This window comes from Centruroides sculpturatus, unplaced genomic scaffold, assembly GCF_000671375.1.
Source record: "Centruroides sculpturatus isolate CEXI.00-Female unplaced genomic scaffold, Cexi_2.0 scaffold13, whole genome shotgun sequence".
NCBI lineage: Eukaryota > Metazoa > Arthropoda > Arachnida > Scorpiones > Buthidae > Centruroides > Centruroides sculpturatus.
This window is the reverse complement of record NW_019384405.1, coordinates 151,681-172,890: the sequence shown is the minus strand read 5'-3', so window position 1 is coordinate 172,890 and position 21,210 is coordinate 151,681. Positions and strand designations below refer to the sequence as shown.

The 21,210-nt window shown below is 29.3% G+C and overlaps 1 protein-coding gene across 1 annotated transcript; it reads left to right on the top strand.

Annotated features, from left to right (window-relative positions):
• Positions 1 to 6,873: 6,873 nt before the first annotated feature.
• On the top strand, positions 6,874 to 20,701 carry LOC111618785. Its single transcript, XM_023360354.1, has 3 exons — positions 6,874 to 7,776; positions 12,947 to 12,973; positions 20,541 to 20,701. Exons 1-3 carry the CDS (start codon positions 6,957 to 6,959, stop codon positions 20,699 to 20,701), a joined length of 1,008 nt encoding a protein of 335 aa, XP_023216122.1. The 5' UTR covers positions 6,874 to 6,956.
• The last annotated feature ends 509 nt before the right edge of the window (positions 20,702 to 21,210 follow it).

Genomic DNA, 21,210 nt, shown 5'->3' with positions numbered 1-21,210 from the left:
ATAAAAATGTAATTTTAAATTTTTAATGTACATAAAAATACATAATTATATGAATGAAAACTATAATAATTTCATATATATAAGTATGTCAGTTAAACAATAAAAGGATTTCTTTTAAAAAAATCAATTTTTTATAAAATCATCTTAAAATATTAAAAAACTTCAAGGGTTAAAACTGAATACAATAATACCACCGATAGGTGGGATCGAATGATAACCGCGTAAGTCGAATTCGCATAAGTCGGGGTATAATTTCACAATTTGTGTAAAATCCAAGTCAGATGTATGTAAGCTAATAAATGTTCTCTTTAATCTTATCTTGTCTTTTGATTCGTTCATGGTTGCAAGAAATCACCACATAGTCTCTGAAGTGTCTGTAGATATAACAAACACAAATAAATAACACAAAATAAATTGTAGCTATGTGTCAATTCCGCGCGACAAGTCCGAACATGCAAGTTGAACAATAGTGTGGAGGGAATGAGTAATCAAGAGTTGAGTGGTGCTCAAACAAAAGACGAATCAACGAGATTTGAAAATCGCATAACTTTGGGTTCACGTAAGTTGAGGTATCACTGTACCACCGTTGTTTTCTATCTATAACCACATTTTATCAGAGACAAAAACTACTAAGGATTACAATTATTTGAATGCTGTAATATATAATAATTTTTGTAACATCTTTGTGTACCAATTGTAGATATGTATTACCTGAAGAAGAGGCAAATGAAACAAAAAATTTTGCACCTGAAATTCATTGTGTAATAGACTAACAATTGTAATCCTTAGTAGTTTTTGTCTCTGATAAAATGCGGTTATAGATAGAAAATGATGATGTATTCAGTAAATAAATAAGTAATTACCTAAATAATTCTATATAAATACTTAATAATTCTCTTCAAAACATTTGTTTTGAAGAGAATTCTCTTCAAAACATTTGTTTTGAAGAGAATTATTGCTGGTTTGTATGTATTGTATTCAGTATTAACTCTTGAAGTTTTTTAATTTTTTAAGATGATTTTTTTAAAAGAAATATAAAAAACTGCACAATAAGTAAATATATATATTTGTTACTTATACAATAAAAGGATTTTCAATACTTATACAATTATAAAAATATATAACGTGGTTAATTTTAATTACTCCACTTTAAATAATTCAAAATATACATGCACATTTTACAAAAATCATTGAACCAAAAATGTTAGCTTTTAAGGGAGCCACGAGATAGGATTATTGGTTTTGTTATAGATGGTTTTACAATTAAAAGTACTCCAAAGGAATCCAGCAATGAGTTGCTTGACTTTCCTAGCAACATTTAAAATTGGTGTATAGCATCATCTGTTATGATATTTTATTATTAAAAACATTTTATATTTTTCACTATTAAAAAATGGCAAAAAGCTTAATTTTGAGAATAGGAATGGGTTTTATTAAAAAAAAAATTGTAAATGCTAATAACGAGTAAAATCATCATTAAGTTTCACCCTACTCAAGATATGACAAAATCTTCTGTATCAACCCAGACAATCAAAGACCATGTGAACAACTAACCGAGTTTGAGAGGGAAAAGACCATCAGGTTGAGAGAAGTTAGATGGTCATCTCACCAAATAGCCTGCCATCTAGGCTGTTATGACAACATTGCGAGGTGGTGTTGGGATTGGTGGATGAGAGAAAGCTCACACACATGGCTCCCAGACTTGGGATGTTCTAGGAAGACCACTAGCTGAGAAGACTGCCTGGTTTTCTGACAAGTACACACATAGCTGATGATATCATTAATCATTATTCTCCATCCAGGCACAGGTGGCGCCACCATTTTGAGGTGCTTGGGTGAGGAATGTTTGGTATCATGGTGGCCATTACATGTGCTGCCATTGGCACACATCTATTGTCACCTCCATTTAGAGTGGTGTTGCCCCCAACACCACTCTATCCAACAGGATTGGACCACAACAGAACAGAACTGGATCATCTACAGCAATGAGTCCAGATTCAATTTGGGCACTGACAATGGTTGTGTTTGTGTCTGAGGCTCCATGGTTAACCTCTCAATCCTGCCTACGCTTTGGAGTGGCACACTGCTAGTGCATGTAGCCGGTGTGATGTCTGGGGTGCCATCACATGCGACAGACAGTCACCTCTAGTAGTGACCCTCAGCCCAGCAGTGTGTTAGTGACATCATGTAGCCACATGTGTTGCCTCTCATAGCAGGACAATGCTCAACCACACATAGCAAGGTATCACAGGACTGCCTTCTTCACATTGCCACACTTCCTTCCTTGCCTTCCTGGTCTCCTGATTTGTCACCAATGGAACATGTCTGGGATCACCTGGGACATCAAGTTAGACAGCCTAGGAGTTTGGCTGAACTATAGGATTGCTTGCGGCAACTGTGAACTGAAATGTTGCAGGACACCATACAGCACTTGTATGCCTCCATGCTTGCCTATATCACATTGTGTATTCACGCTAGAGGTGGCCCAAGATGGCACACTAGGATACTAGAACCTCCTTTCGTTTGTAGTTTTTCCTGCAATAAATGATCCTTTTGCTTTTATTTTGTAATCATTTACTACATCACTGTTACATTCACCCATATATAATTTTATTGGATTCCAACAACTTCTTCTTGGTGCAGTAATTTTTATGGCAGTGAATATATTATTTTCTTTTAATTAAATAATAAATTCATAAATTTTCATTATAATAATAAATATTTTCAGGAATTAATTTATTATTTAATTAAAATAAAATATATATAAATGCATAGAATAAAAAAATTAAAACTGTAATAAAATACAATACAAAAATTATCAGATGTATTAATTTTATGCATTGAAATCAATTAATTTTTTTTTCTTGTATTATTTGAAAATATCTTGGATACAGTAGAACCTCGAAAACTCGGCCTAATGTGGACCGAAGGGTGGCCGAGTTTGTGAAAATGCCGGGTTATCGGGAATGGGGTTAAAAAATATAAGTACGAGTGTTTCCTCAGAAAATACTGTACTGTACTTGTATGTATTGTTTACTTGAGAATATAACAGAGAATAAACTGCCCAAATACCCTTAAACAAAGGAAAAGTACGTCCTTTATGAAGGCATAGAGCCTTTACTACATGAAAATGAAAATTAATGAATACACTGTGTACAGTAATTTACCTGATAAGACAGACCTCAGAAAAATACTTTATGAGAGCTTTTATACTTTTATAAAGCTGTCTATAATGAAAATTAATTAACTAAGGATTTTTTTGCCCTGCCAGGGTGTGTCCGAGTTATCCGGAGTGCCGGGTTATCGAGAGCCGAGTTTTCGAGGTTCTACTGTATTAGATACACATAATACACTCTGTTGCAAAAAAGCAATGCACATTAAAACTGATGTGCAATAGCAATTAAATTCTGTGTGTGAAGTGGTAGTGAAAAAATAAACAGTTCATTACAATATCACAGTACAATGATACATATGTGGAAAACAGTTTTATCAAAAATGTTCATATTAGCAAGTAAGTTGTAAAGTTCCCTCTGACATTGATCACTTTGCATTAATTGCCAGGCTGGGTATGTCATTTTTTGATTTGTAATATTTGTGATGAAAATTCTTCAAAGACAACTTTCACATGCAGAATTTTATTACTGTTGCATGACTGGTTTAAGATGTCCAAACTTTTTGTTTTGTTTTTTTTTTGTGGTAAGATTGTATTTATATCTGGATTAAAGAAATAATTTAAATATTTAAAATAAATAACCTTAAATTCTTAATTCAGTTATTTTCTATTTTACATTTTTTATTTATATATTGGTTGTATATATTGTTATATACAGGTAAAAAATCCTTTATCTGAAATTCTAAAAACTGAATACCTTTATAATCCAAAATCTTTTTGAGTGCTGACATGGTGCACCACAAATGAAGAATTCCACAAAGCATTGGAAATATTCCAGTATTCTTTTCAGACCTTTTTTGCTGGACACTTTGCCTAGATAATTTTTCTGGCTGCCTGGCTGATAAACTTCATGAAAAATGTGTATATGTATCTGTGTGTGTGTAAGTATACACACACACACACATTCCTGAAATACAAAAGTTACAAAAGGTGTGACATTTTTGTATTTCTGGAATGTAGTTTGATTTCAACTTTTAACATACTTTAACATGTCTATATCTATGTAAAGACTTCTAAAAATATTTTCACTTGCCTACAGTACATATGTGTGAAAATTTTTTTTTATCAAAAATTAATAAAAATTCCTAAATAAAGTCACATAAAAAAAAGAACTCAAATCAGACTAATTTACTTAGTTTTTAAAAAACAAGAAAATTGCCAAAATAATGATAACATTTCTAAAACTACAGTGGAACCCCGGTTAATGACCAAATCGGTTAACGAACTTTTATTTTGCAAAAATTTTGTCTCAGATAACGAACAAAATTCGGATAACGAACGTAACGGTATATTGTGTCAAATTTTACGCATGCGCGAGTTAAGCATTGCTTTTCTGAGTGTTTGTGCTATACTTCTTTTTTTCAGTTTTGTGATTTATATATTTAATCAATATGGTATCAAAGAAAGAAAAAAGTCATAGTGGCAATAGAAAACGACAATGCGCTATCGCATTTGAGAAAAATTTTGATTAAAAGAGTAAGACAATCAACTTTAGATCAATTTCTTGTTCCTTACGGAAAGAGTTTGTTTCATTGTTAAGTTATGGCAACGCAACACTTGGGCGATCTGACTAGGGTGAAATGCCTTCTGGGAGGTGTTTTTAAGGGAAACTGGCCCCTATTTAGGCGTTACAGACGTGGATAAATCCCGGAAAACTCCACGTAGCCAGCCCGTCTCAGCAAGGTGCGAACCCACGAACGAACTCCCCGTGTTCAAGGTACGAAGACCACTTAGCCACTGGTGGGTTTTTACCGAAAGAGACTTCGACTCGAAGAATCTTCCGATGAAGTGCTACCCGTTATTTTTTTGGAGGGGATTCCCCTTCTAATCATTAAGGTTCGTATATCTTCACTTTTCTGCCACCAACTACAACAAACGAAGGTATTATTAAACAAAGTTTACATGTTTGTTGCTGTAATGATAGATACTACGTTTTCCTACATTTTCATCAAAGAAAATTACTGTATATTTCAAATAAAATGACAAAAATTTCGGAGACTAGAACGAATTAATTGCATTTGCATTAATTTCTATGGGAAAAATTGCTTCGGTTAACGAACAATTCAGTTAACGAATGGAGTCGCGGAACGGATTAAGTTCGTTAACCGGAGTTCCACTGTACAGGCAAACATTTCAAACCAGGACATCAAAGCTACTAGTAATATTAGTATTAATAACATTGTTCAAGACAGAACAAGGTTATTTATATGAGGGAGATCAGCAGAAAAACTATACAAATATACCAAAATCTGAAATATTTCTGGTACAAAGCTCAATGGATAAAGGATTTACATCTTGTATATTAATTAATTTTAACAAAAATAATTTGACTGTTTGAATTATTTTTTCTTCAGTTATTTACTAGATTAGATTTAAACAACTTATATTATTTCAGTTTACATTTGTTCAAATTTATAAAATTTTGAGTACAGTGATCAAAAATATCTTCTATGGATATTAGTGATTGTTAAATAAATTATTAGTCAACAAACTGATGAAATGTATAATTTTATTTTTATTTGTAATATAGTAGAAATAATTTAGCAATAATAGATCAGAATTACATTGATGATTTGATTTTGACAAACAAGAAAATCAAAATGGAGTTATTTAACAGTATAAAAGATAAAAATTGACATAAATTTTTACTTAAAGGAGTTAATTATTTCATTTTTTTAAATTTAAAGATTCTTTGGAAATCACACTATTAATAACACATTAATAGTGTGATTAATAGTAGGTACAAATGAAGACAATGAATAATTTTATTTGAATAATTGAATTATTTATTCATGCAAAACAGTTTTTTCAATATATTTTAAGTCTTAAATTTAATATAACTCTGGCAGTGAATCATTATATTAAGATCTAAAATGTTTAAATTAAATTTTTAGCTGCATGAAAACTTAAGATTTTTGATGTTAAAATAGAATTTTTTAAAATTAAAGCTAAAATAAAATACATTGTAGAAATTATTTCTCCTTTTTCCTTTTTTCAGCATAATAGTTAAAATGGATAATTTTATTTATCTATAGCAGGGGTGGCCAACTTTTGTGTACAGTACATAAGATCTACTTTTTATCTTAAAAATATGTCATGATCAACTTGTTGTCATAGGCATAGTCTAAGTGGTGAGGGGAGGTGTAAAATACATACTATGTTTAGATAGGTAAGAAAAGCCACAATTTAAAACATGAAGAAAAAGTATTTACATTTTAAATAGAAGAAATTGAAACTCAACATTGTCACTTTTGGAGACCACCACTTCACCCTTCCTCTCTCTACCATGTCTCGACCTACTCTCTCTGTCCCTCTTCCTGCTTTTCTTTTTTTCAATTTTATGACCCTTTGTCTACATTTCTTATTCCCCTTTTACAACTGTATGCAAATGGATTGCACATGGACCAACAAAACTGCATCTGAGGGAGGACTGATATCACTACAGTTGCATTGCACATTGCGTTTGGTTACAAGCATAACACATTAAATCAAGACATCATGAGTGAGCAACCAAAATTGGCTTTGCGATTGACCATGATTGACTTGTTGGCCACCCCTGATGTATAGAATGTTTAAATTTTTATCAGATTTACATTTTAAAATTAAATTTTTTTAAAAAACAGACTGGTTAATATTTTTCAAGAAATACTTTAAAATACTTTTTCAAAATATTAAATATTTTTCTAAATATACAAATAAGTTATATTTCCCAGAAATAATTTTAAATTTGACAAAGTTTTTCTATTTTAGTTATAATTTCTGTTTCAATATCTGTGCAGATGTGATGGAGTGTTCCTCACCTCTTTTTTCTCCTGGCGGAGACACTGATTTAAATATGGTTTCTATGGAGAGGTTAGCTGCCCAACATCCATGTCATTCAACACCTGCTTCTTGGGGATCTGATCAGGATAACACTGCCAATTCTGGCCAAGAATTTTCTATGATGCTTGGATATGGCAATCCTGGTGTTTTGAGTAGTTCACCTTTTCACAGACTCCAAACTCAAGACACAGATATTCATGAAGAATTAAGTGATGGAAGTGAAACTAGTGCTTGGTGCACAAGTGCAGAATTACTTGTGAATCCAGACAGTATGGATTCAATTGATTCAAGACAGAGAAAGAGAGTTTTAAGTGAAAGTGAAGGAGAGGAACGTCAAGGTAAACCAAGAAAAGTATCTCAGAACAGAGATACAAAAATTTCAGGAGAAAGGAAGTGTATACAATTAACTGGAAATTTTCCAGATCAAACCTCATCTGTGTTGGATAGGAACAGACAAGATAACAAAAATGATGATCACTTGAGAAATTCTGGAAGAATTATTAATGGTAATAGTAGTAGTGGTAGTAGAATTGGAAATAATCCTTGTGGACAAGGGGATAAAATAAGAGCAGGATCATCTACTCAGACTCTTGATCTTATTATGGAAACATCTTCAGAAAGTGACAGCGATATAGACATTATAAGTCTTAGAGCTCCAAGAAGGCAAATGAGAAATAATAATTACAGTCTCAGAAATAAAAATTCCACTTTAGAAAATCATACTCAAGCAAGAGGATCTACTGATGCTTGCAGATCAACATTCCATAAGGATGTGAATTCAGGTATGGCATTTTATTAACCAACATTATTAAAATAATTAAATTCATCAGATTTCCAAACAGTCTATTAGTTAATCAGTGTGTGTTGTTTTTATAAAAATATTTTTATCAAATTTATGAATAGAAATATATATTTTAGATGACTTTGTATTTTTATAAAATATAAAATTACACTTTATAAAATACAATAAAAATTTCACTATCTTGAGATATCAACACAGTTAAATTTAAATTAAGCAATTAGTAAATTTGAACAAATTTTAATAACAAGTATTTTCAATAAGCTCAGCTTATTGTCATTGTAGTTTGAATAAAATATTTGTTATGATCTTGTATTTTATTGCCGTTATTAACTAAGTCAAAAAAATTATTATTATTAGTTTTACTGAGAAAGAATACATTGTAAGAGAAAAATTTAATATATAAGTACTTTTACCATAAATAATTAGAAAAAATATTATTAAACAAATTTATGACAAAATTTCAAAACATTATTGTTTAAGAATCTGATTCACCGGAAGTATTAAATATCTAAACTGTAAAATCTAAAAAAATATTAAACAAAAATACTGTATATATTTCTAATACTTTTATATATTGTTTGTGTACAATGAGCTGGACCCATAGTTCTAGTCTCTCTTTTTTGCTTTCTGAAGATGTTGGAATATTTAGAACACTCCACTTTTTATAGGTTGGTTGGAAGTTTTATTTGTTTTATACTTATTTTTCATGCTTAATTTTTGATTTCAAGAAATTGAAAATTGGTCACTTAGTAACATTTAAAGATGTAATTTTTCTGTTGAACAAGATAATTCTAGTTAACTGTTAAAAAAATTGTTAGAAATAAGTCAGAACCATGATGTTGAATGTAATAACTTCCTCAATTTAGAAAATTTCATTTCTTCTATAAAAAGCTAAACCTTCTAAATACAGTACTATAGTGCCATCATACAGCTTAAAGGAGAACTCGGAAGGTCAGCTCATTGCATGCAGATGGTAGATAGTACATTTTAAAACATAATGAATAATGTAAAATTTACTTTGTTTTTTATTTTTTAAAGAATAGAATCTACATATAAATTAAATTAATTTTTTTTTAAATAAGAAATAAATAAATAAGAATAGGCCAACAGCTCTTAAAAGTGGAGAGTGGATAATGATAATTTTATTACATGATTGTCTCTATGATGTAATTGTATTTGAACAATATTTTTGATTAAACCAAAATAACACTGCTAAACCTAACAAACCAGCGAGAAAATTATACAGAATGTTTTCTGATTAATCAGTTTCTCATTTAATTAAAGTATTATTCAATAGTAGTAATTCCAAATGATAAGAAAATTAATTTAAAAAGTATAAAAATTATATTTTTTCACAGACTTAGTATTTATTTGAGTTAAGAATTAAAATATGAATTTTTTCATTGACTCTATTGGAATGTATCAAATACTGAAATTAAAAATTTGTCATTCAAGAGGGTGCAAAAATATTTAAGCAAATTTTAACATCCATAATTTTAAATATTTTAGCTGTTAGATACATCAGAAAAATAAAATAAAAAGTACAAAAATATGTTCTAACTATACATTTCAGCTGTTATTAGATGTAGAAATAATCACTTTTAAAAATATTATTGAAGCAAGTCTTGAAATACTTTCTATGCAATAAAACTAGCAATTTATCTTTAAGAGAGAAAAATTATTAACTTTATTCAATACACATTTATTAGAACTTTCTCATTTATCAATGTGAGAAACCAAGGGCATAGAATTTATTTAACTCTAACTCTATGTCGCTTACTGACACACAATTGTGGGATTGGTTCACTTTTTCTTCGGAGGGCTTTTTATGAATTTAATTAAATAATGCGGAGAGAGATGATTTCGAATCGTTCATCTCCTACATCAGGATTCCCGACACCAGATAGTCTAGTTCGCAGACTATCACATGCTACTTATTCGCGAGGAATTCTGTGTGAGAGGATCGTGACGTAGTTGAGAGACTGGTTGCGCATATTCAAGTCATGGATGAGGTCATATTATAAACAAGTAACAATAAAATTTAATTAATCAAACAAAATAATAATACAATTAATGGGATTACAAATGATATATTCTGAACCTTTCTTGTAGTGAGAAATCAACTATCTAACTTAATCTAAATCAACCTGTATGCATGAGAGAGAGTTTACATCAATCTAACAGATTATAGTACCTTCACAATATGAAGCTTGTTATTGTCTTCAGTTATCTTACCGTTCGGATTATGGGAGGAGTTTGAAATCATTTCATTTGAGTATGCACTATTAAAATATAGCTGACTTCTTAGGTGGCTGTCCTCTATACTCTATGGTAATCTTCCCTTCTTGATAGACTATCTCCTATAGCATGTTCATAATTTGTTGAACTGATCTGAATGGTGGGAAAAAGCCCTATTTATAAAGATGGTTGTCTGGCTCTGTCGGGTGGCTCTGAGCGTCTGCTTCTGATTTAGCTGTCTAAAGGAAGTTCAACTTCCCTTCTTTCAAAAATGACAGAAGCTACATCTTTTCTTTGTTAAAATTTTCTCTCTGAAATAAAATATTTTTTTATTCAAAAATAAAACGTTCTTTTTACCGCAAATTTCTTTAAAAATAATGGACCCCTAAATCCTGATTCTTATATCAATATAATAATATTTGTTACAAAGAAACTACAACAAAACATTTGTTGGAATCCCAAAATAATAGGCTAATTTAATGTTGATGTTAATTAAGTTATATTGTTATTATTATAAATTATATTGTATGTTTTAATATATTATAATGAGAAGTCTTTTAAAATTAATGACCCAAGGAATTATGCCACAATAATTAAGTTATTCAAGCTAGATAAGTCAATGAACAGATGTTTGACTAAGAAAGATTTACTGATTCTTAAAGTTAGAACTAATGTATAAGATTGGTAAACTTATCATATAAAATTTCATATTTACTACTGATAAGTCTTAAATAAAATTTTTTCATACTTAACAATAAATTTTATATATGGGTAGATACTAATTTGTAAAGTCACAAATATCAAAAATGATCTAAAGTACTGTATTTCATGAAATAAGAACATCAACTCCATAATAGACTCTATTTTCAATAGTTCACTCAGTTTTATCATTTGACTATATATAATAACGTTCAATAAAACAAGAAAGTTTATACTTATACAGAGAAATGCTGAAATAGTTTTGAAGAGCCAGAAGAAATATTCATTAGATTAATGTTTTGGGGGTAAAATAATTTCATCTTCAAATCAATTCAAGACCTAACACTTAATTAATTAAAAAAAAAACAAAATCATAACAATGTTCTTAAACACAGAAAACAGTATGTTTTGATCAGCTTAATTCAAAATCAGAACAAATTGCAATATCAGATATAAAAAACATTAAACATAAGAATAAATGAATTAAAAAAATAATTAATTTCAACAAAAAATAAATTAGAATATGTATGAATAATTTAATTTTAGTAATTTGATATAAATTTTCTTGCTTCTTGAAACTACTGTACAGTCCCGCTAGTCTGAACACTACTAATCCAAATGTCCGCCTAATCCAAACATGTTTTGGTTGGTGGAGAGGAAATTTTCTCTAACAAGAGGTCCACTTAGGGATGTTTCCCTTTTCTTTCTTGAGTGAATCACGTGAATAAGGCTTCATCAAGCTTGTCAAACATTGAAGGCCTTGCTGTTTGTCGATTTTCAACTGATTTTTCTGAAGTAGAAGCACAAAACTGCTTGATCTTTGTGCGTTTTTTTTCTAGCTGGTTATTGTGGCCTTGCCCACTCCAAAGGTTACTGCCAATTTTGTCGCATTTTCACCCTTCTCCAGCCTTTTCAAAACATCCAGCTTATCTTTCAACATACACATTGTGTGTTTCCATCAATGGTGTGCTGTCTATGGAAGCTGTGGAAATGCCGCTTCTCTTGTATTTTACAAAATATAAATACATATTGTGCGATTATTTTCATATTTTAATTAACGTACTTTAAGTTAATTAAAATTAATATTTTATTATAAGTGTATTGTGTATTTTATTACAAATTTCTATACTACATGTGAAAAACAATGATAAAATTGCCATTGTATATTCAGATATAAATTTGTATATGTATATTCCCAATGGAAGTGTTGTATTTTCGAGTACGGGATAGCTTCCATGGCAAAAATATTTGAATCATGTAAAGCAGCCAGATTACAGGCATTCGCACAGCTTTACAGAGCACCAACCTCTCATGGTTTAGCTCATAGATGCTACACACCAAAATATCATATAATGTTTTCAATGATTCTATTCAGGGCCAGCACAGCTTCCCTATCATCAAATGTCACCACACGCCACTGGTTTCCATTTTGTGCCTATTGTAGCAGCAGACTGGACTAAACTAAAATAATGTAGAGAGAAGAGTACATTCAACATTCACAATTAAGTGTGTTAACTCGCATAGTAACATTAGTCAACTGATTGGAATTCTGGACTGTGTATTAAAAACAACATTTTTTACATTTAAAATAATTTTAAGGTAAACAATGAAGGCAAGTTACCATTTAAAAATTTAAAAATCTGTTTTTATTAACTGTTTGTGGCCTCTATTGAGTACAAGTCAGATGAAATAAAGGGTGGGTACTATGGTGTTGGATCTATATAAACCAGACCTGTTTTACTGTTTGCTTCTGCATTATTTCAATTATCTAGCTAATCCAAAAATCTGCTAATCTGAACAGGGCTCGATCCCAATTATTTCGGATTAATGGGACTCTACTGTATTTCAGCATTTTTGTATGTAAATATAAACATAATTAATGGAGTCAATGAACTTATTCAGGATAGCATTAGAAGTAAAAGCAAGATCTGAAGATGATATGTAAAAAATATATTTTTCTTTTACAATGTTTAAAAGCAAATTTTTGAGCAAGTAATCAATTTGATTTTCAGATTTTGCAGCCAAGAGCAATTTCTGATATTAAAAGCCAGATAAGACATTCTAATTATTTCTATAACTTTTAATTCAGATATCTGCTGTTTTTCCTGAAAAAAATTCAGCATTAAGTAAAAACATTTTTAATGTAATTGAAAATTATATAAATAGGAGTATTATGATTTTAAATTAATTTAAAATTCTCTGTTTTTATTTAGAAAAGAAGCAACTTAAAGAATCTCATGGTAATATTCAAAATAAAAATCTTCTGGATAATCTGATTTGTTAACAGTTTGCATCAAAAATTAAAAGACTAATGCAAGAAAATTTAATATTTTTAACTGAAATGCTATTAATAAAATTTTACAGTGTTTAATTTTTAATTTCATAATCTAAATTTTATCATAATTTTGGTTTAGGTAAACAATAATTAGAAAAATATATTAAAATTTGTAGGCTAAAGGGAGTTAATCAGTATTAAGGATTATATTTCGTGATCAACCATAAACCTTATTCAAAATGCACATGTAAAGTAAAATAAAGTTCTGGATTTCCCTTTTGACCCTGTGTATTGGTTTGTGGAGTATTATTGTTTTTAATCATATTAAAATTTGTAAATATATTCCTTAATGTATGTAATTCACAATATATTAAAATAGTATGTAAAACTATATAATACTATATTTCAGAATAGAATGTGTTTTATGCTAAATTGTATTATGTTATGATTTCTATTTCTGGCCATTTATTTTGTGATGTGAAAACATAATAAAACAGTTTATCATGTTTTTGATTAAATTTATTAAATTGCTATTTAATTAGCCTACAATCTACTTAGACTGAAACTGTCTTGCTGTTTTCTTCCTATAATACAGTCACCCCTTTGTATCTACAGGTTTCGCATCTGCAGATTCAACCAACTGCAGATTGAAAATATTCAAAAAGAATTTCAGAAAGTTTCAAAAAGCAAACTTGAATTTGCTTACACTTTACATATTCTGTGTTTTATTCTGTGTATTTCTCTTTCAGGTCATTAAATGAAAGTAATCTGTAAGTATTGAAAGAAAGAAAATGTTACGTTGTTGCTGAAGTGTGCTATGTAGTTAGGCTACGATGGTTGAGTCTGTACTGAACATGTACAGACTTTTTTGTCATTATTCCCTAAATAGCTATTTACAGTATAACAACTATTTGCATTCTATTAGGTGTTATAAATAATCTAGACTTGATTTAAAGTATATGGGAGAATGCATGTAGGTTATATATAAATACTATGCCATTTTATACGGGGCAAAGAATTTGAAATCTGCAGGGGTCCTAGAAATAATTCCCTTGCAGATACCAAGGGACGACTGTATGTTGCTTGATTGATATTTGAATTGAAATAGAATTTTTTTCTAATTGCAATTTTTAATGTAATTCATATTGTACTGATATTATAGTATTTTCAAAATAATAATAAGTATGTTTGAAATATAGTTTTAAAACATGCAATAATATCTAGCTTTAATGTTCTAAACTAAGTCCCAATGAAGATTATATCCTATTGGAAATTAGTTCAGGACATGCATATCCTATTATAGTTAATTGAGTCATCTCATTTAGCTATAATGATATAAAATATCATAGAAACTAGCTTTATTTATATCATAGAAACTTGAAATAAATAAAAGTAACTAAATAAGTCTTTCATTTTTATGATTTCTAACTTTTAAATGTTTGAACTAACAGTTATTTGGCATACTAAAAGTTAAAACAGAATAATGTTTCGTAACTCGGTTATCAAGCATTTTTCATACTGTAACTACTATCATAAAGAATAATTTGATGTTTAGCATTATATTACACAAGAAATGAAATATTCTCAATATAAATAAGTATAAAAAATATGAAAGAAATGGCATTGTATAAAATTTTATGGAAAATAATAGCTCACTTGATAAAACATATAAATTGCTATTTTAGAAATACAGTGGATGCTCAAATTATGCATGTTTGAAATACACAATTTTTAAAATAACACAACAGAAAGATAAGTACATACATTGTTCAAAATATGCTTGTTTTAAATTATGTTTATAATTACACTCTTGACCATATATAATAATGTTTGTCTACCTTACTGTAAAAAGTTATATTACATACTGTCTGACTACATGCCATATTGTTCAGGCAATATTGATCATTAGAAAATTTATTACAATGAGAATGCTTCAAAGAACAGTTAAATTTTTCAACTGTTTTCTTGATGTAACAATTTCAGAAAAGATTTCCATGACCACTAACAAGTCAACACAAAAATTTTACTTACTCAAAATTTTACTTAATAAAACTATCATTTGTAATTCACAATGAGATTTCCATTTACAAATGAAAACTTTTAAACACACCACTATTGAACTAAAATTAAATTTAATGACTCTTTCTTCAACTGCTCAAATCAGCTCTTAATTCCCAATTAATAAATTGTGGCTGTACAGACTGTTTTCATTTTTTCCATGTTACATGATATGTATAGAAACTATTTTTTAATATGGTGCATTATATAATTTGTATGTATAGAGTACTAATAGGAGAGTAAAGCCAAGAAATTTTAACTGTAAATAAGTAATTTTATAAAGATGTATACTGGTTAACACCTCCTTACAAGAAATGCCGTCAGAAATGGGGCTTATGCCTGAAATGCGTCTTGGCCAACAAGATATTCCAAAATAAAGATTGATGCCAGAAATACCTAGTGTCTGTCTATGCACCTAGTTTTGACAGTACAAACAGTACTAATAGGATCAAATTTAAGCACAAAAGAACGCAACTATAGCATATACCATTAATTTAAGTTACAAAACTTAGTTCATATTATGTGGAATTTAAAAGATATGTAAATTAGAATGCAACCTTTATGTAACTTGAGAACCCACTGTAATATTATTTTAAAGGAATATTAATATATATTGTTATGCATGCATATATTAATTTAGTATTTCAGATATATTGAGATGTTTAGAAATATACTAATTTTATTATTAGAAACTAGTTCAATTACAAAAGTAAAAGGAATTAAATCAAAAGTAATAACCAAATAGCATTTCAATAAATAAAGATTAAAAGTTTTTAGATATATATATGTATGTATGTGTGAGTATTTGTGTTTTGTTCGATTTTATAGTGTTGGCCAAAAGTTCTGAACGAGCAATCTAAAAATCTGCTATTATTTCAAATATATATGTATATGTACAGAACAAAGTGGAAAAGAAAGTCACATAACATCCCTGCTATGGAATGTATAATGTACTGCACATTGAGCACATCATGTAACATGCATAACTCTGTAACCATTTTAGGTAGGTGAATAAAATCTTTTAGCAATCAATTCCTTGTGAAATTCTGATCCTAAATGATGTGTCACATGATGTCCCTCTTCCCACTTACAGTTTTGGAGTTGCATTCAATATGACCTCCGTCAAGATGGCGGCTGTGTATGTAACAAATCAATCTGTTTCCCCCTTGATCAAATGTGTTCTTAACATGAGCAAATTAACTTTGGGAACATTCTATATTCTGTAGCAGGGGTATTAAGTGACTTTCTTTTCTATATTTTTTTACATTATGTTTCTTTTCTATCCTGTATATTGTTAGAAAGGTAATCTGTTTCTGAATTTAAATTTTTTAACTGAAAAAATAAACATATAGTCAAAATATGGACTTGCAGAAACACAAATATCATATTTTCAAGTCTATTTTGACTTGCTAATCTGTTACAGCCTACTCTGACATCTGTTTTTCAATTAATCAATTGTTAAAGTTGATAATAGTCAGTACTCTGATGTCAATGATACAGTTGAGTCAATAGCTGTTATGTCTAGTAGATAATAACTACTATTACCTACGTAACATCTACTTCTTTTATTTCCATAATTTCTTTACCTTATTGCATAAAAAGCTGCAAGTAAATCTCATTTTGAATGAACAGCAGTTCAGAACAATTACTTTGGCAAATGTACTGGACTATTGATTAATGGAAAAAACCTAAAAAGATCTTCAATATAATGCATAAAATAAAATTTTTTAAAAATATATATATTTGCTTAATTATTGAGACAATGATTTAGCGTGAAATAAAGCACTATATTATTACTGCAACAGATAGCACATAGTACTTGCCTGCATGAATCAAAAGTAATTACCCCCACGAAAAGTCTATAAGTATTTAATTTTTCACATCTAAAACTAGGGTGTTTTCATTTCCAAATAGTACTCTCTTAATTCTAATAAGTGCCCTCCAGTAGTTGAGTTGATAAAACCACCAAACACTGGTAGTCGATGGTGGGTTTACGCATGGCCAACAGGCTGGCCACATGGAGTATTCTGGGTTTTCTTTACATTAATAACATCTAAATAGAGGCCAACTTTACATAAAACTCTTCCTGAGATACAGCCCTTCTGCAGATTGTTCACATGTTGCATTTCTGTAACCAAATAAATCAAATTAATTCTAATAATTTTTCTATAAATGCAATATTTATGAAGACTTACTTCTCATGTAGTTTATACATTCTGTTGCAAAAATATAAAAACTCTATTATCATCATATAAAAGCAATTCTCACATTTTCACAAGATATTTTTTTTATTTAAACAAGCTATATGAAGTATTTCAGACATTAAGGTTAGAAACTTTGATCACATGTGGGGCCATCACAACCTATCTAACAAGGATCACTTTTCAAATATTAATAGTTGACCAGTATTAATTAGTAGTTGTTAACCATTCTGTCTTCCTGCAGGAGGTCAATAACTACTTTTGATTGAATTACTTCAAACCCCTTCTGTAACAGCCCCTTCTTTCTATCGAACCAGTGATATGGTAGCATTCAAATAGGAAAATTACATAATACAAGGCTACCAGCCTGCACAAAATATGTTTTAAGTGGGTGCCGAGTTTAAATATTTTGCCCTGTTTTTCACAAAACTTGATTCATTGGCAGATTACCATTTTGATACTTGGCTGTGAATGATACAGTTTCTTAGAGTTAACATTAGAAAAAAATATGACATCTTAAAAAATTTAAGTTATATTTTCAATTGCAGTCCACTTGGTCAATGAAATTGCATGATTTCTTACCATCCAAGTATCGTGATAAACATGACAATGGTAGGCTAAAATAACTAAATGCTTTATATGGTTTTTGTTTTAATGTTTGTTATATTATGGTATTTGGTTTATATAAGTACAAAAGTTATTTTATATAAAGGTTTATCAAATCAATTGACCAATCTAACACATTTAAAAAATTTTTTATTCCTCTACTGTACACTATTTAAAGAATTTTTAAAATATGTTAGATTGGTCANCAGAACAATTACTTTGGCAAATGTACTGGACTATTGATTAATGGAAAAAACCTAAAAAGATCTTCAATATAATGCATAAAATAAAATTTTTTAAAAATATATTATATATACCAATACCTAACATGTAATATTGATTAAGTTGAATTGAATAAAAGAAAAAGTGCTTACCAGTGGCCAATTGAATAAAACCACTGAACACTGGAACACTGAACAGTTGGTCATAAGTTTGCACCTTGCCAATGGGCTGGCCACACGTAATTTTTCAGGTTTTTGTATACCTAAAATGTATCTTTACATTTGTAATACCTAATTAGAGGTCAGTTTCCCATAAAAATTTTCCAGTAGGCATCCCTTGGCAGATCACCCACATTTCACATTGGCATAACCAAATATACCAACAAAAACAAAAAATTTGTTTTCAGATTACTGGTATAAAGACTTTTAACCTATACTATATATAATTATAAAATTAAATCATTTATGTCATAGATAAAACTATCTCATGATTTAAAATATTTTAAAAATTTAAAGTAAGCTTTGTATTATCCTAATCTATATATGTATATACATATAAATGAGGATATATATTTGTTTGTTCGCTATGCATGCTTAAGCCATTCGACCAATTGTTACGAAACTTGGCAGTTATGTTTACATGCTTCTAACTTAATGTTGTATATCCCACCCCAAAATATCAATTGGATTTCTATATATCAATTAATTTCTGTCTACATTTGATTTGCTGGCTTTACATGTAACATCATCTATTGGCAAAAAATTTAAGAAAATAATAGACTATAATTCTTACAAAAAAGGATATAATTTTAAAAATATATATATTTGCTTAATTATTGAGACAATGATTTAGCGTGAAATAAAGCACTATATTATTACTGCAACAGATAGCACATAGTACTTGCCTGCATGAATCAAAAGTAATTACCCCCACGAAAAGTCTATAAGTATTTAATTTTTCACATCTAAAACTAGGGTGTTTTCATTTCCAAATAGTACTCTCTTAATTCTAATAAGTGCCCTCCAGTAGTTGAGTTGATAAAACCACCAAACACTGGTAGTCGATGGTGGGTTTACGCATGGCCAACAGGCTGGCCACATGGAGTATTCTGGGTTTTCTTTACATTAATAACATCTAAATAGAGGCCAACTTTACATAAAACTCTTCCTGAGATACAGCCCTTCTGCAGATTGTTCACATGTTGCATTTCTGTAACCAAATAAATCAAATTAATTCTAATAATTTTTCTATAAATGCAATATTTATGAAGACTTACTTCTCATGTAGTTTATACATTCTGTTGCAAAAATATAAAAACTCTATTATCATCATATAAAAGCAATTCTCACATTTTCACAAGATATTTTTTTTATTTAAACAAGCTATATGAAGTATTTCAGACATTAAGGTTAGAAACTTTGATCACATGTGGGGCCATCACAACCTATCTAACAAGGATCACTTTTCAAATATTAATAGTTGACCAGTATTAATTAGTAGTTGTTAACCATTCTGTCTTCCTGCAGGAGGTCAATAACTACTTTTGATTGAATTACTTCAAACCCCTTCTGTAACAGCCCCTTCTTTCTATCGAACCAGTGATATGGTAGCATTCAAATAGGAAAATTACATAATACAAGGCTACCAGCCTGCACAAAATATGTTTTAAGTGGGTGCCGAGTTTAAATATTTTGCCCTGTTTTTCACAAAACTTGATTCATTGGCAGATTACCATTTTGATACTTGGCTGTGAATGATACAGTTTCTTAGAGTTAACATTAGAAAAAAATATGACATCTTAAAAAATTTAAGTTATATTTTCAATTGCAGTCCACTTGGTCAATGAAATTGCATGATTTCTTACCATCCAAGTATCGTGATAAACATGACAATGGTAGGCTAAAATAACTAAATGCTTTATATGGTTTTTGTTTTAATGTTTGTTATATTATGGTATTTGGTTTATATAAGTACAAAAGTTATTTTATATAAAGGTTTATCAAATCAATTGACCAATCTAACACATTTAAAAAATTTTTTATTCCTCTACTGTACACTATTTAAAGAATTTTTAAAATATGTTAGATTGGTCACTTGGTGTGATAAACCTTTATGTAAGATAACTTTTGTACTTATAAAAATCAAATATAATATAATGTAATCAAAGGGTTAAAAGTATGAAATACAGCAATGTAGTAATCTTAATGTTTGTTCTAATTTTTTGCCTGTGCAATGCTGGACTTATCTGCTAGTATATGTATATAGAGCTAGAATATTATTTTGAAATTTAATATATCTATTCTAAGATTAAGATCAAATTAATCTTAGAAAAGATGACTATTAAATTTCAGATAAAAATAATTGTTAAAATTTTACATAAATTTTTAAAACAAATTTATTTATTTTTATAATATCAAACAATATTTTACATTCTTTGTATTTCAGTGATGGCAGGGCCATCTGAAAGACGCACTAGCACCGAAAGAGGCAATAGTAGTTGGAAAAATCTGGATTGGCCAATAGCTCCTGATCTACAGTTAGATTGTCTTTCGAGTGAAGATGATGACAGCAGTATAGAAGTGGTTAAAATTGAACCAGCTAGGTAGATTAGTTTTTGTCTATTTTAGTATTTTATTAAATTTAANTTAGTGGACCATTCTACTGTACTCAGGAAATAAGAGTTAACGTTTAATTAACCATTCTGATATACTGGTCCATACTTAAATAGTGAATACCATCTCCTCCTCATTTTGTTTGATTTGAAAATCATTTAGATCAGAGGTCGGCAACCTATGGCATGCGTGCAACATGGCACACGAGACGATTTTCAGTGGCACTCTGATTGAATAGAAATGTAGTAAAAATTATATTTTAATTATTAATTACATATTTAAATGGAAGTCATAGTTCAGCAAAGGCCATGGTACATTAAAAACAAATTTCTTGTTTATATATTTCTATTACAGTGCATGAATTTACAATCTGAGTCACCATGTACATGTTTTGCAAGCATTTCACATGTAAGAACATAATTCAATTAACAACTTAACTTCAAAATTATACATTTTTGAGATCCATTATGACTGGAATAATTTTGATAATATATAATAAACTT

What these genes read in the sequence shown, in the direction of transcription:
- LOC111618785 (XM_023360354.1), top strand. Translation starts at nt 6,957, where the DNA reads ATGGAGTGTTCCTCACCTCTTTTTTCTCCTGGCGGAGACACTGATTTA. An exon ending in CCATAAGGATGTGAATTCAG is followed by an intron (nt 7,777 to 12,946) that starts GTATGGCATTTT and finishes GTTTTTATTTAG; the next exon opens with AAAAGAAGCAACTTAAAGAA. An exon ending in GCAACTTAAAGAATCTCATG is followed by an intron (nt 12,974 to 20,540) that starts GTAATATTCAAA and finishes TTTGTATTTCAG; the next exon opens with TGATGGCAGGGCCATCTGAA.